The sequence below is a fragment of the Empidonax traillii genome, unplaced genomic scaffold (genome assembly GCF_003031625.1).
Source record: "Empidonax traillii isolate 1590-97213 ecotype Southwest subspecies unplaced genomic scaffold, ASM303162v1 scaffold1124:size387931, whole genome shotgun sequence".
NCBI classification, from domain to species: domain Eukaryota; kingdom Metazoa; phylum Chordata; class Aves; order Passeriformes; family Tyrannidae; genus Empidonax; species Empidonax traillii.
In genome coordinates this window covers 132,708-145,182 of record NW_020956317.1, presented here as the reverse complement: position 1 = coordinate 145,182, position 12,475 = coordinate 132,708, and the positions used below count along the sequence as shown (strand labels likewise).

General features: G+C 49.1%; 1 protein-coding gene across 1 annotated transcript in view; it reads left to right on the top strand.

Annotated features, from left to right (window-relative positions):
* Positions 1–6,259: 6,259 nt before the first annotated feature.
* DOCK5 (dedicator of cytokinesis 5) overlaps positions 6,260–12,475 on the top strand; it is a 56,510-nt gene continuing 50,294 nt past the window's right edge. Inside the window, exon 1 of the mRNA XM_027905125.1 lies at positions 6,260–6,350. Coding sequence (XP_027760926.1) covers positions 6,308–6,350 — 43 coding nt within the window. The 5' untranslated portion in view covers positions 6,260–6,307. The remainder of the gene's footprint in view (positions 6,351–12,475) is intronic.

Here is a 12,475-nt window from a genome sequence, read left to right as displayed (position 1 = left end):
ATCCTCCACCCTCAGAGCTGCTGTTGGGTCCAAGCACTTTGTCTTGCTCTGATTAGCCTTTGATTAGTAAAGCAATAATGTAATCAAGCCTTCCTGCCTTTCTCTGTGCAGTTTTGATGAACAGCTTAATGTCCTTACCCTGCTGTGTCAGACAGGAGTATTATTTGGGCTGAATTACTTGGGCAGGGGATTGACAATCTGCTCCTCTTCCACATCCATCCTAAACCCCTTAATTAAAACCCAGGCGAATAGGAAGGCAGAGAGCAGCTTCCTCTTAGCCACTCCAGCGAGTTACAAGTTGCCAGCGAGTTAATTTGATTTTCTTTTTGCTTGCTGGGTTGGTTCTTCGCTGCATGGAGCTCGAAGTGCCTGGCAACAGTGAGCTGACGTCAGTCCAGCCCTTCTGAGCCCCAGAAAATCCACTGCCTGCTCAGAGAGGGAGCCCCAAGGTCCTCTTGGAGGGGACAGGATGGGTCTGACGTTTCCTGGGAGCAGGGAAGTGAAAACACCAAGCTCGGTGTGGGTACAGGGCTGGGAAGTTTGTCCGCCGGGATGGAGGGGGGGGGTGGGGGTTCAAAATCCACAGCTTAAACGACTTTTCGAATTTCAGGCTGCCACTAGAGGCTTTGAAAAGCGAAGATCTGGGGGTGGTTGGTGTGAAGAGAGCCCTGACGGAGCCCCCTGACTCTGCAAACATCCCTGCCCAGCAAACACCGGCACAACTCGGTGCTGGGGCTCGCTCTCCACGCCGATGTCTTGGTGGCATCTAGTGTTGAATTCCTGCCACAGCGGCTCCTCGGGGCCGCAGGAACCTCCAGCATTTCGGGGATGAAGCGTTTTGGGTCCCTTTTTACGGGGAATGTCCGCTCCCACCCGAGGCTTGCAGGCTTAGACCTCTTAAAAGCACCCACGGGCCAAGGGGGATGCGCCTGAGTTGAAGGATGGGAGGGTTAGGGGAGATATTGGGGAGAAAATCTTCCCTGGGAGGGTGGGGAGGGGCTGGGATGGAATTCCCAGAGAAGCTGTGGCTGCTCCTGGATCCCTGGGAGTGTCCAAGGCCAGGTTGGAGCAATCTGGGCTAGTGGAAGGTGTCCCTGCCCATGGCAGGGGGTGGCACTGGATGATCTTCAAGGTCCTTTCCCACCCAAATCATTCCATCATTCCATGATTTCTAACACCCTCCTCCTCTCTACCTTGATTTTACCTTTGATGTGGATATTTAACGAGCCCTTTCTCAAACTCTGGTCATTAATTCTCACTCTTTGGGACCTCCACAGCCCTCAGCACTAATCTCCACTCCTCCCCAGCAGAGATTTTTTCCCCTCCTGGGCCAGTTGTAAAAGCTTGGCAAGCAGAGAGCACCAAGCTCTGCTCCCTTTTCCCTCTTCTGGTCCCTTTTCCAGCAGAAAAAAAGCTCTCCATCCAGCGTGCTGTGTCCTGTGGCTGATTCAAAGCCCATTTCAAGGCAGGGAGAACTGGTTTGCAGAGGACATTTAGAGCTCTCCAGCCCCTTATCAGCAGCACTGCAAGCAGCAGGCAGTGCCCAAGGAAAAGGGATTATTGTGTTGCCATTGTCTCTCAATTTTGATTCCCTGCACTGGGAATATGTCTCTTTCCCCCTTTTTCAATGGGACAAAAGGGAAATAAAGTTGAATTTAAAAAAAAAAAAAACACAGAAAGATAAAACTCATAAAAAAAGAGTCAGTGTTGGATGAATGGAGACATTTCTAGGGCTCTGAATGTATCAGTTCTGTGCTCGTTTATTCCCATGCAAATGGAACTGAGTCAGAAGGAGCCTACAGATTTTACTTTTTAATTCTAAATTCTGCCTCACGTCCTAAACTTTGTGCTCATTCAGATCTCTTAAGCTGCTGCTGCTGCAAATAAATCCAACCCTGCAGGTAAAGCCGGGGGGGTTTATCTTTAGTGAGGGGGCAGAGAACAAGCCCTTAAACTGCACATTAAAACACACTCAAAGAACCATTAGTTGTTTGCAACCAAATAAAGCACAGGCAGAGCTTTAAAGCCCCACACTGAGTGGAGATCAGCCTGAGCCACAAAATCTGTGGCTGGTGGATGAGCTTTAAGGTCCTTTCCAATCCAAACCATTCCAGGATTCCGATTCCACGTCACAGCCTTCCAGTTCAAAGAGGTGCTTTTGGCTCTCTCTTGACCTGCCAAAAAAAAAATTAAATAAATAAATCAGGGGCTTAATTTGGTAGCAACGCTACATTTTATAGCAACACCTGTCACGGGTAAAACTTCCCAGGGGCCACAGAAGGAAAAAGAAAAGCGGAATCATCGACTGTGCTGAACACAACTCCTAAAGAATTAATGGGAGCTCATTTCCAGCCTTGGAAATGGTGATTAAATCTGACCATTTTCTCCCCCCCCCACCTCCCCTTGCTGAGGACACTTTCGGGAAGAAGCTCCTGAGCCATTAAAGATGTAAGAGCTGCATGAAACAACAGAAAGCGGTCGATGGCCGGGACTCAGCTGTGATGGATGGACAACCACAGGGGCTCCTCCTGACAGGCACTTTGCAATTAGCCACTCATTCCTAACGAAAACGCCTGCCAGGGCCTTCCTCCTGTTCACCTGCCACGTGATCTGGGAGAGGAGGCAGCAGTGGCACGAAGCCACAGCGGAAATTCGGAGTTTGCAGGGTTTGATTTGGGGCAGTTGGGCCATCTCAGGGCTCCACCTGTAGGAGCAGAGGGGCAGGAATAATTCTGGAGACAGGGAAAACTCAGCCTGGGTTCCTACTGGTGGAAATAAGCAGAGTTTCGGCCTAAAATACCCCAAATCTCGCTGAATTTCTCATCTTGTTATACCCTGAGCATCCCTCAGCTCCTCAAGTGTTGGGCCAAACACCTTTTTAGTTTCAAGTGCTAAACCCAACTCTGGCCAGTAATTCTGGCCCCAGAATGAACTGCCAAGAGGGTAACGAGAATTAAGCGACAAAACTGACATTATATCACACCAATATTTGCCTTATTTGGGTAACAAAAAAAAAGTGCAGTGGAAATATTCCTATCTAACCTATCTGGGCCCTAAGATTTTCAGATAATATGTTAAATATTGGGCCATGTTAAAACATGCACAGGCAGATGGAAAACCCCCACTGTTTACTCCTATTTGTGGCGTGGGTATTTGCATGTTTAATTGTTTATTCACCCTACTCTGCTGCTTTTTATTTACAGATTGTGCTGGTGGTTGAAAATTAAGAGTTCACTTCTTACCAGACTCGATCATTCATCTTCTAGAGGGACTGACTGATTAAATTAAGGAGCACATGGCTTTAGTTGTAGCTTTTATTCAATTTATATTATTTTTTCCCCTCTCCACAGTTTCCATGCCCTTTCTCTTGCTTTAAAGTAAACTGGTTTATTTATTTATTTATGAATTTATATTTCCTTATTAAAGTGCCACCTTTTCTGTTGGTGTAAGCACAGAACTCGGCTCGACACGATCCAGGTTCGTGATTAGAACAGCTCTTAAATGTTTTTCCAGGAAAATCCCTTTCCTTTCTTTCTCTGTTGGTTCGATGAAACTTTAATTATTGCAGTTCTTCTCTGGACACAGGAGGGCACTCGAATTCCGTTTTTCTGAGCTTCGGTTCTGCCACCAAGAAAAAAAAAAAGAAAGAAAGAAAAAAGAGAAAACACATTTAAACGGGACTTCAGAAAAGTCTCTTTCCAACGACCCTGAACTTCACCTTTTGAAATGTTAAATATGGAGAAAGCTTTTCCTTCAGCGGTCCGAATATTTGTAAATATGCTTCCCTTTCAGCTCATAAAAGAGATGGGACTTCTGGTGCACTAAAAATGCGAATGAATCTTAGTCACCCAAATTCTCTCCAGCTCCGACCTGGCGTGGGGTTGACGTGGGCAAGAGTTAAGCTCTGATTGAGCCTCAGTTAGAATTTAACTATTTCTCCTGCTCAGGGGAGAGAAGGACAGGGCCCAGCCTGTTCACAATCAACCAACCAGAGCAGTGCAAGAAAGAAAAAAGAGAAGGAAACCCTGTTATTTGGGGATACAAACCCAAATAAAAGCCTTTCTGAAATCAACTCTGCCGGGCTTGCCTTCCTTCACGTGCCCCTGACATTTGCAAATCATTTAATAATAATTTAATGAAACATCCCCCACCTTCCCCTACTTAAAAAACCAGCCACTCCAGTTGCTACTTGTCTGTCTTGGGTGCTTTGCTCTGGTTTTCATTTGCTGCCAAGGGTTTGTTTTCCCTGGGTTGGAAAAGGCTGGCCCAGCTCAGGCAGTTTTTACCTCAAAAAAAAAAAAAAAAATCAAGGATCTGAAAGGAAAAAATCCAAATTCTGGGCTCTCAGTTCCACCCCCAGTCAGAGCAGGGAGTGTTTGGGAATCCAGGTGGTCCAAGACCAGCCCCAGAACAACCATCGTGGTTACTTGTCTTGACAGCCCAGCCACACTGCTCCTTCTGTTCAAGTTTCACAACGCATTTAAATTGAAACAAAATTCACTTTCCACCAACAGACTCAGCGTGGATCTTCCAGCACGGAAGGATTTGCAAAAATCCATCAATATTTTCTCTTCCCACATCCTGGATGCTCCCCCTGCCGCGTGTTGTGTATACCTTGAGTGGCCCCACTCAACCTTTAACCAGAGGAACTGGAGGGTTCTGTGCACAAAAAAACCCCGATTTTCTGGGCCAGCACAACATCTGAGTTGTTGTTTTATAAATAACAAATCAGTGAACCAGCTCCAGCTTGCAAATCTTTTCTTGCTTTCCTTTAAGTCCTACCCCGAGAAACTCTGAAGGTGTTTTGTTTTTTTTTTCCCCTTCCACACTCTGAAGGTGCTGTTTGAGCACTGAAAGAGCACGCTGAACCTCTCTGGCTGTCCAGACTTTAAAAAAAAATCAGTGTATTGTGCACCGAGCCTGTGCTGATTGTGATAGCCAGTGTGTCCTTGAGTGTAACTTTCTGCTGGCAAAGTTCGCTTGTTGGAGCAAATTACCCGTAATTAATCCTTATTTATGTTGCTCTGCCCCTCGGAGGCACCAGCGAAGATCAAGGAAAATAAACTTAACTGGAAACAACAGGTGGGAGAGGACAGAGTGTGGAAAACTGGGCTGCCCATGCAAAGCTGGGAATCTGAGGGATCTAAAGGGGCACCCCAGGAGCTGAGCAATAACACTGCTTAGTGCCTCTCCCTTGGGATGGAAAATGATAAAAAAAATACCATCTCCCCAGATTTTCATGTTTAAAGTGTTAAAATACTCCGATTTATCACCGCTCTCATTGCTTTCCCCAGAAGAGGGAAGGTGCCCTGCCCACGGCACGGGGGTGGAACTGGGAGACATTTGAGGTCCCTCTCCAGCTGGAAATCCTTTTCTGGTGTCCCAGCTGCCCAGCAGGGCAGGGAAGGAGGGGTGGACGTCACCGAGCGCCAGGTCAGTCTCTGGAACATCGAGTCTCCTGCAAAGCGCAGCGCTGGGACCGCTTCCCAGATTCCTGGAGTACTTCTAATGCAACCCCTTTGTTTTCTTAGCTATTAATGGATTACTTTTCAAAACGGACCCGCTCTGGGGGAAGGAAAGTGTCCCTGCCCGGGGCAGGGGGAGGGGGATGGAACCAGAGGAGCTTTGAGATCCCTTCCAACCCAAACCATCCCGTGGTTCTGTAGGATCACACAACATCCCGAGCAGGGAGGGACCCACGAGGATCACGCTGTCCCACTCCCGGCCATGCACAGGACACCCCAAATCTCACCAAAAACCCCCACCCCAAACGCTGCCCAAACGCTTTTAGGGGACAGGCTTTTCGCGCCGTGACCGGAGCGCCAACCCTTCCCCCGATCCCTCAACCTGGGACAAAAACCCGCATTTAGGGTCATTTCCGCGCTCGGACACTCCCAGCAATCCCACGGAAGCCACTTCTCCAGCCTTTCCCCGAATGTCCCCGCCGTGTCCCGCAGCTCGGGGCGGTGCCGTGCGGGGGGCAGGTGATGCCCGGCGGGGCGGGGAGAGGAGCCACCTCCTCTTTCTCCTCCTCCTCCTTCTCCTCCTTCTTTTTCTTCCTCCTCCCTGCGCTGCTGCGGGGGAGGCAGCGAAGTTGGGCGTTTGCCGGGTAGTTTTTGGGGTTTGTGGGTTGTTTTTTTTTCTCTTTTATTTTGGTTTTGGCAGCGTTTCTCGGAGCATGGAGGAGCAACCCGGGGTGTCGGGCCCCCCACAGCAGCGCGGGGAGGTGGCGGGCGAGGGGCTGCGGTGACCGAGATCCCCCCTCCCCTACCCCCGAGCCGAGCCCGGCCCTGGGAAACCCTCCGGAATGGCCCGCTGGATCCCCACCAAGCGGGAGAAGTACGGGGTCGGTGAGTGTTAGACGGGACCTTCCCCACCCCGAGCTCCCCTTCCCTCCCTCCCTCCCTCCCTCCCTTCCTTCCCTTCCTCTCCCCGCGGGCATTTCCAGGGATCTCCTGTCCCGGAGCATCCCGGGATTCTTCTGGCACGCCCGGGACTCGCCGCTCTCAGGTGTTCACTCCCCGAATCCTTAGGGATGGATGGATGGATGGATGGAGGAATGGAGGTGTGTGCCCAGCTCGCACCCGGGGAGCTCCAGGAATCCCTCTGGAATTTTGCCTCTCCATCCTGATTTTTACGCTGGAGAGGGAGCTCCGGCACGGCACTAAAAACAACTCCTGCCATCCCCCAAAGGATGTGGCTCCTAAAGGTGGTGGCAGGACGAGGAGGTTGTAAGGGGCGGATTTAGGGTTGTGGGTGACATCTTTGCCAGGGGCTGGGGATGCTGACAGAGGGTGAGGAGCGGTGAAAGCTTTGGCTGGAAGTGCCCAAGGCCACGTCGGGCAGAGTTTGGAACATCCTGGGCTGGTGGAAGATGTCCCTGCCCATGGCAGGGGGTGGCACTGGATGGGATTTAAGGTCCCTTCCAACCCAACCCGTTCCAGGATTCCATGACTGACACATTGCACCTTCTGCCCCGTCCCCCTCGATGTTTAAAAGAAGTTTTTTTTTGGTGCTGGGCTGGCGTTTCTCTAGGAGGAAATAACCCCTTGGTGTTGCTGATAAAGTTCTGCTTTTCTTGAGAGCTTTGACAAATTGAAACCCACACTCTTGAGGTTGGCTGGGGAGAGTTGGGCAGAGAACAATCGACAGGAAACCGCTAATGACATAAACAGCTTCTGGTAGTTCGTTTTAATGAAGGGTGATCTTCCCTGCCACTTGTGCTCAGCGGTGGATTTCTTGATGTGAGAAGAAACGAGTAATTTCACGCTTGCGAAAGCGGTAATTCCCCAAACCCCCTTGAGGTTGTTCAGTCCGTGAGTGTGAAGGTGAAAAGCCTCGTCCTGCAGGGTTTTCACAGTGTGAATTCGAGTGGTGTTTCCAGCAAGTGGCAGGGAAGCAGCTCCCTCCTCTCAGGACTGTTGGGGCTTAAACCTGCAGGGATATTCCGCCCAGCACAGCCTTATCTGGTTTCTCCAGGTAACTGGGAGGGTGTGGAGGGTTGTGCACCCTGAACTTTGCTTCTTTCTGGGGAGGGAACAGCCCACAGGGTTTGTGTATGGCAATGCCTGCGTGGCTTGGGGAGGTTGAGCATCTGCACTTCCCAAACTTTTGCTGTTGCAATCGGGTAAACTCCGTCCTGGCTGCTTTGATTGGCTCTGCTGGGTTATGCTGGTTTGTTTTTTTATTTTTTTTTTCTGAGCACACCTCTGAGCAGGGCAGTTCTTACAACCCACCATGGCCTTGGGCAGTGGGATGAATCACAGGCACTCCTCTCTCCCTTTCTCTCTTGGCTTCCGGGGTGAGTTTTTGGGTTTTTTTTTTTGTGCTGCCCTGAGCCAGCTGCTGGTTGTGACAGCTCCTCTCTGGCAGCCAGCACTGCTGAGGGTGATCCCCAGGCAGGAAGGAGAAGGATTTCTGCAGTGCCTGGCCCTGTCAGGCCGTGGGATGGTTAAAACAACTTCCAGCCAGTTGTGAAAGGGCAAAACCAGAACTTCATTCTGTCCAGAAAGAGAAGAGAAGGCTGGGAGGGGATCAATCAATCCACACAAATATCTCCAAGTGGGGGTCAGGGGATGGTCCCAGACTCTTCCCAGTGACAGCACAAGGAGTGATGCCCATAAATTGAACCCCCACAAGCTCCACCTCACCAGGAGGCAGAACTTCTCTCCCCTCTCTTGGGAGACATCCCAACCCCACCTGGACATGTCCCTGTGTCACCTGGGCAAGGGGGGTTGGGCTGGGCGATCCCCACAGGGCCCTCCCAACCCTAAATATTCTGTTTGTTGGGGATTTCTGCCTTAGGAACTACTGCAGAACTGCTTGCATTTATTTTAATCACAGCCCTGGAAGTCATGCCAATGCAGTAAGAAATTCCAAGAAGTAAACAATGTGATTCAATGTCACTTGTCTGGGGTTTTTTATTCTTCTTTTTTTTTTTTTTTTTTTTTTTTTTTTTTTTTTTTTTTGCACTTCAGAAGGGTTTGTGTCCTGGATTGTATTTTACAGGTTCCTGAATTGATTTGCTGCCTCTCAGTTTTGCCCTGAGCTGGTTAAAGCCCTTTCCCCGTGGCTGGGACAGATGGCACACAGGGCCAGGTTTGGGATGGCAGACAGAAGGGAGGGCAGAGTTGGGAATGGCAGCGTTTTTAGGGAAATGTGAGAGACAAATGGCTTAGAGCTTCTCACTTGCAGTGAATTTTCACCCAAGTGACAGATGGGCCTTTGGAAGCTGCAGCCTTGTGAAAGGAGCAGCTGATGGGCAGCATCTTGTCTCTCTGAGCAACAGGATTGTCTGGGTCTTACTGAGCTTCCTTGCAACAGGCTCGACCTCATTTAGGAGTCAGAGTTACTACCTGGTGCATCTTCTCGGACAGTTGGTGAGTTTTGGGGCCAAACTGAAGGAGATGAGTTAATCTGTCAAGTGCTTCTCTGGAAAAGAAGTTGCTGTTTGCAGAATGCCTTTCGCTCAAACAACTGTGCTCTGAAGGGAAGGATACCTGAATTCCTGTCTGGGATTTTTAACTCCCATTATCGACTTGTTTTAAAATTATTAACGTGGAGCATAAGGAGTTTTCAGCCAGGGTGGGAATGATGGATCCAGGTGCAAGTGCTTTGGCTGTTTCACAGAGCTGGGGAAGGAGCAGGCAGATTATCCTGCTGGACCCCTGACAGGTAATTCCCCCCCTCACTGTGGTGATTGCCTCTCCAGCCCATCCCATTTTTCCCTGCTCAGGGCACGGGAAGTGTTTGCTCTGCCCAAACACCACGTGCTGGTTTGCTCACAATCAGCTGCCTCACGTCTCAGGAATGGCAATAATTCCCCAAATGTGACCCAGTGCCTGCCAGCCAAGGGGGTGACTGATGGCAGGGGACATGCAGAGGGTGCTGCAGGGTGAGATCCTCCTGCTCAGCCTTGGATTTGGGAGTGTTTCTCCGGGCCAGCAGGTTCCACTTCCACCCACCTGCAGAGCTGTCTGTGATCAAAGGCTGTCAAATCAGAGCAAAATTCACATTTGTCTCGACTTGCTGCTTGCCTTGGGCCTGCCATTCTATCAGCTCATCATGTTGATAGAAATTGAAATAGAATAGAAATAGAAATAGAAGATTTCCAACAGGGAGAAGCAAAATCTTGGCACTGCTGACCCCCAGAAAGTTTTGTCTCTTCAGAGACACTGGGAAGATTATTTGTATACATGTATTATATGGTTATGTACACTTTATTTCCCAGCTTTTATTGCTGTCTCTGCAGTTTATTTGATGTGAAAGTTGCCTGTGCTACTTTTTGCTTCCATAGCCCTATTTTTGTTTTTTTAATCCACTCTGTCTTCTCGGATTTTTGGTGATTTCTGTTCTGTTCCTTAAGTCACCCCTGGTGAAACTAATCCTGTGGACTTCAAAGGCATCACTGACGTGACCAAGACTTGTAAAGTTCTTCCTTATCTTATTTCTTCCTTTGAAAAGAAGTATTTGTCCAAGTGTCTGGTGACTTCTGGGTGCTTTAAATCCTGGGGGTCCACCTTGAGACACCACCAGCGTGTTTAGGAACTATCCCAGGGTTCATCTTAAACCCCTTCTGGGGGCTCTGAATCCTCTCTTGAGGTCTCCAGAACTTCTGGTTGCCTTCTGGAGTTTGGGCTGAGCTTTGTCCTGCTGATTAGTTGGGGCTTAATTGTTCTGAGCTGAAGTCCCACCTTCCCCCCCCCCCCCCCCCCCCCCCCCCCCCCCCCCCCCCCCCCCCCCCCCCCCCCCCCCCCCCCCCCCCCCCCCCGAGCTGGGTGTGCCGCTGCTGCTGAATTTCACACCAATCGTTTCTTGTGGTTTCCCTTCTGGCAGGGGGGCTGTACTCGCCAGCAGGGCTGCAGATGGGAACTCTAGAAGGGGAAAAGCAGAATAAGAAAAGTTCCTGAACTGAGAAAAACTTATTGACCTGTTTTTATAACCATTCATTCGTAGCCCTCCTGTGTTCAAACTTGCTGAAGGTCCTTTGATTTGAAAATCAGCTTTTTTTTTTTTTGCTGTTCAATTTGCACTTTCATGGACTGGTAGGACACTGCTCCCAACCAGTGCCTTGAAGGAAGATAAAGCCCTGCTTCTGCTGAAGACTCAGCATGGCCAAAGCTTCAAACTCCCTCAGCCCGAGGTCATAAACACATTCAAAGCCTCGCTACCAGAACGAGGTGATGCTCTCAAGTCCAGTGCTTTTAAATTTCTAACTGAATGCCTGGAATCCTGCAGTGAATTTGGGTGCATTTGCCAGGAAACATGTGCTCATAGAGCCAGGCCATAAATCCCAAATTACTGAGCAGCTCTTGGAGGCAGCCAGGTGGTGGTTGCCTTCAAAAAGTGATGATGTTGCAGAATTGTGAGTTGGACAGTGGCTCAAATGATAAAAGATGGGTTTTTTGGTCTGGCCCACTGGCATAGGATGTAGCTAAAAAAAAAAAAGGAGTGGCTGTTCAGTGGAGATGATTCTTTGGTCACTGAAACTTGATTTTTTGCAGGTGTTGCTGCAATAAAAGTGGGGACTCATTCTCAAAAGTGCTGAATCTGGGCAAAAAGTTCATTAAGGCCCAGTGGAGATAAGTTTCCTGCTCTTGTGGAGCTTGGTACTTTGATCCTCCACAATAATAAAGCCATTTATGACTCCAGCACTGAAGTTCTAAGAGTGGTTCAGAACTTCACAGGCAAATAGTGGCCAACTGGTTCTGTAAAAGTTCTTTTTTTTTTTTTTTTTAATTTCTTTCTTTTTAGACCTCATTCTTGCAGCACTTCCATCCTCACTGCTCTGATGTCGTGGGGGTTCAGGCTGCAGAGGGATGGAGCTTGATGGAAAGGAATAAAGGAGCTCCAGGAAACGAAGGGATTCCCAAATTCTTCATCTCCTGGCATCTCCTGCAGTTTAATCAGCACTAATCTGCTTATTGCGGATCTGGGGATAGTTTGTTCTTCGTTCTTCTCGACAGCAAAGGGGTCCAAATATTTTTGTTGGGCTTTTCCCTTCCACTCAGGGTTTCCTGCTCCTCACTTTAATTCCCTGTTTGCCACTTTGCTCGTTACCTGAGACAAGGTGGCAAGGGAAGAAGTGCTTTGGGGTTTGAGGGTCTTTGGGAAGGAGGAGCTGCAATTGCAGCAGTTTTTTGTGTCTCTGCAGTGCCAGTCCTTGTGTCAATTGGAGGAGTCTGTGCTGGAGTGTTCTCCTCACTCAGAGCTCTCCTCTCTCCCCCCTCCCTCCCTCTGGAGTGATGCAAACAGCAGAGCTCATTAGATAGCAACACTCACAGCTCTGCACAGTAGCATTTCCCAAGTTTTCTCTCCACTCCCTTTGATGTTTTGCCCGGTAAGAATTAGGAGGGTGATTGAAAGCCCGGTGGCAAATTCAATTAATTCCTTTGAAAGCGCCACACGCCTTCGAGCCGGGAACGAGCTGAGCCGGCCAATTTACCCAGTGATGGGCTCGGGCTTTTCCAAATATGTGTGAAGGATTTCATTGGAACAGCGACTTCTGCACTTAGAAAAAGCCTCCAAACACGAGCTGCTCGTTTGCAGGCTTGGAGGAGACAAAGTGAAACTCAGCCTTTGTAAACAAACATCTCAGGGGCAGGGAAAAACAGAAACATCCAAAATCAAGAGATTTTATTTTGTGCAGCTGGGTTTCAGGCCCCTGGTAGGTGCAGACTATGTTTAAATATGGGGTTTTTTGGGGGGGGGAGAACACCAATTATTCAGGTTTAAAGCATTCCTCTAAACCACAGCCTGATTGATCAGAGAAGCACAGAATTCCAGCTCCAGGATCATCTGGCCCCAACCTCTCTTGGCAGAACCTCGAAGAACACCTTAAACAGAAAGAGATGTATCAAAGCAACCTGATAAAAGCTTGTAAAATCTTCAAGGGGAGAGGCCAGGCACTTTTATTTTTCCAGCTGTGGGGGACTTTCATGATGTTCCAAGGAGACTGGAATTGCAGGTCTGCTTT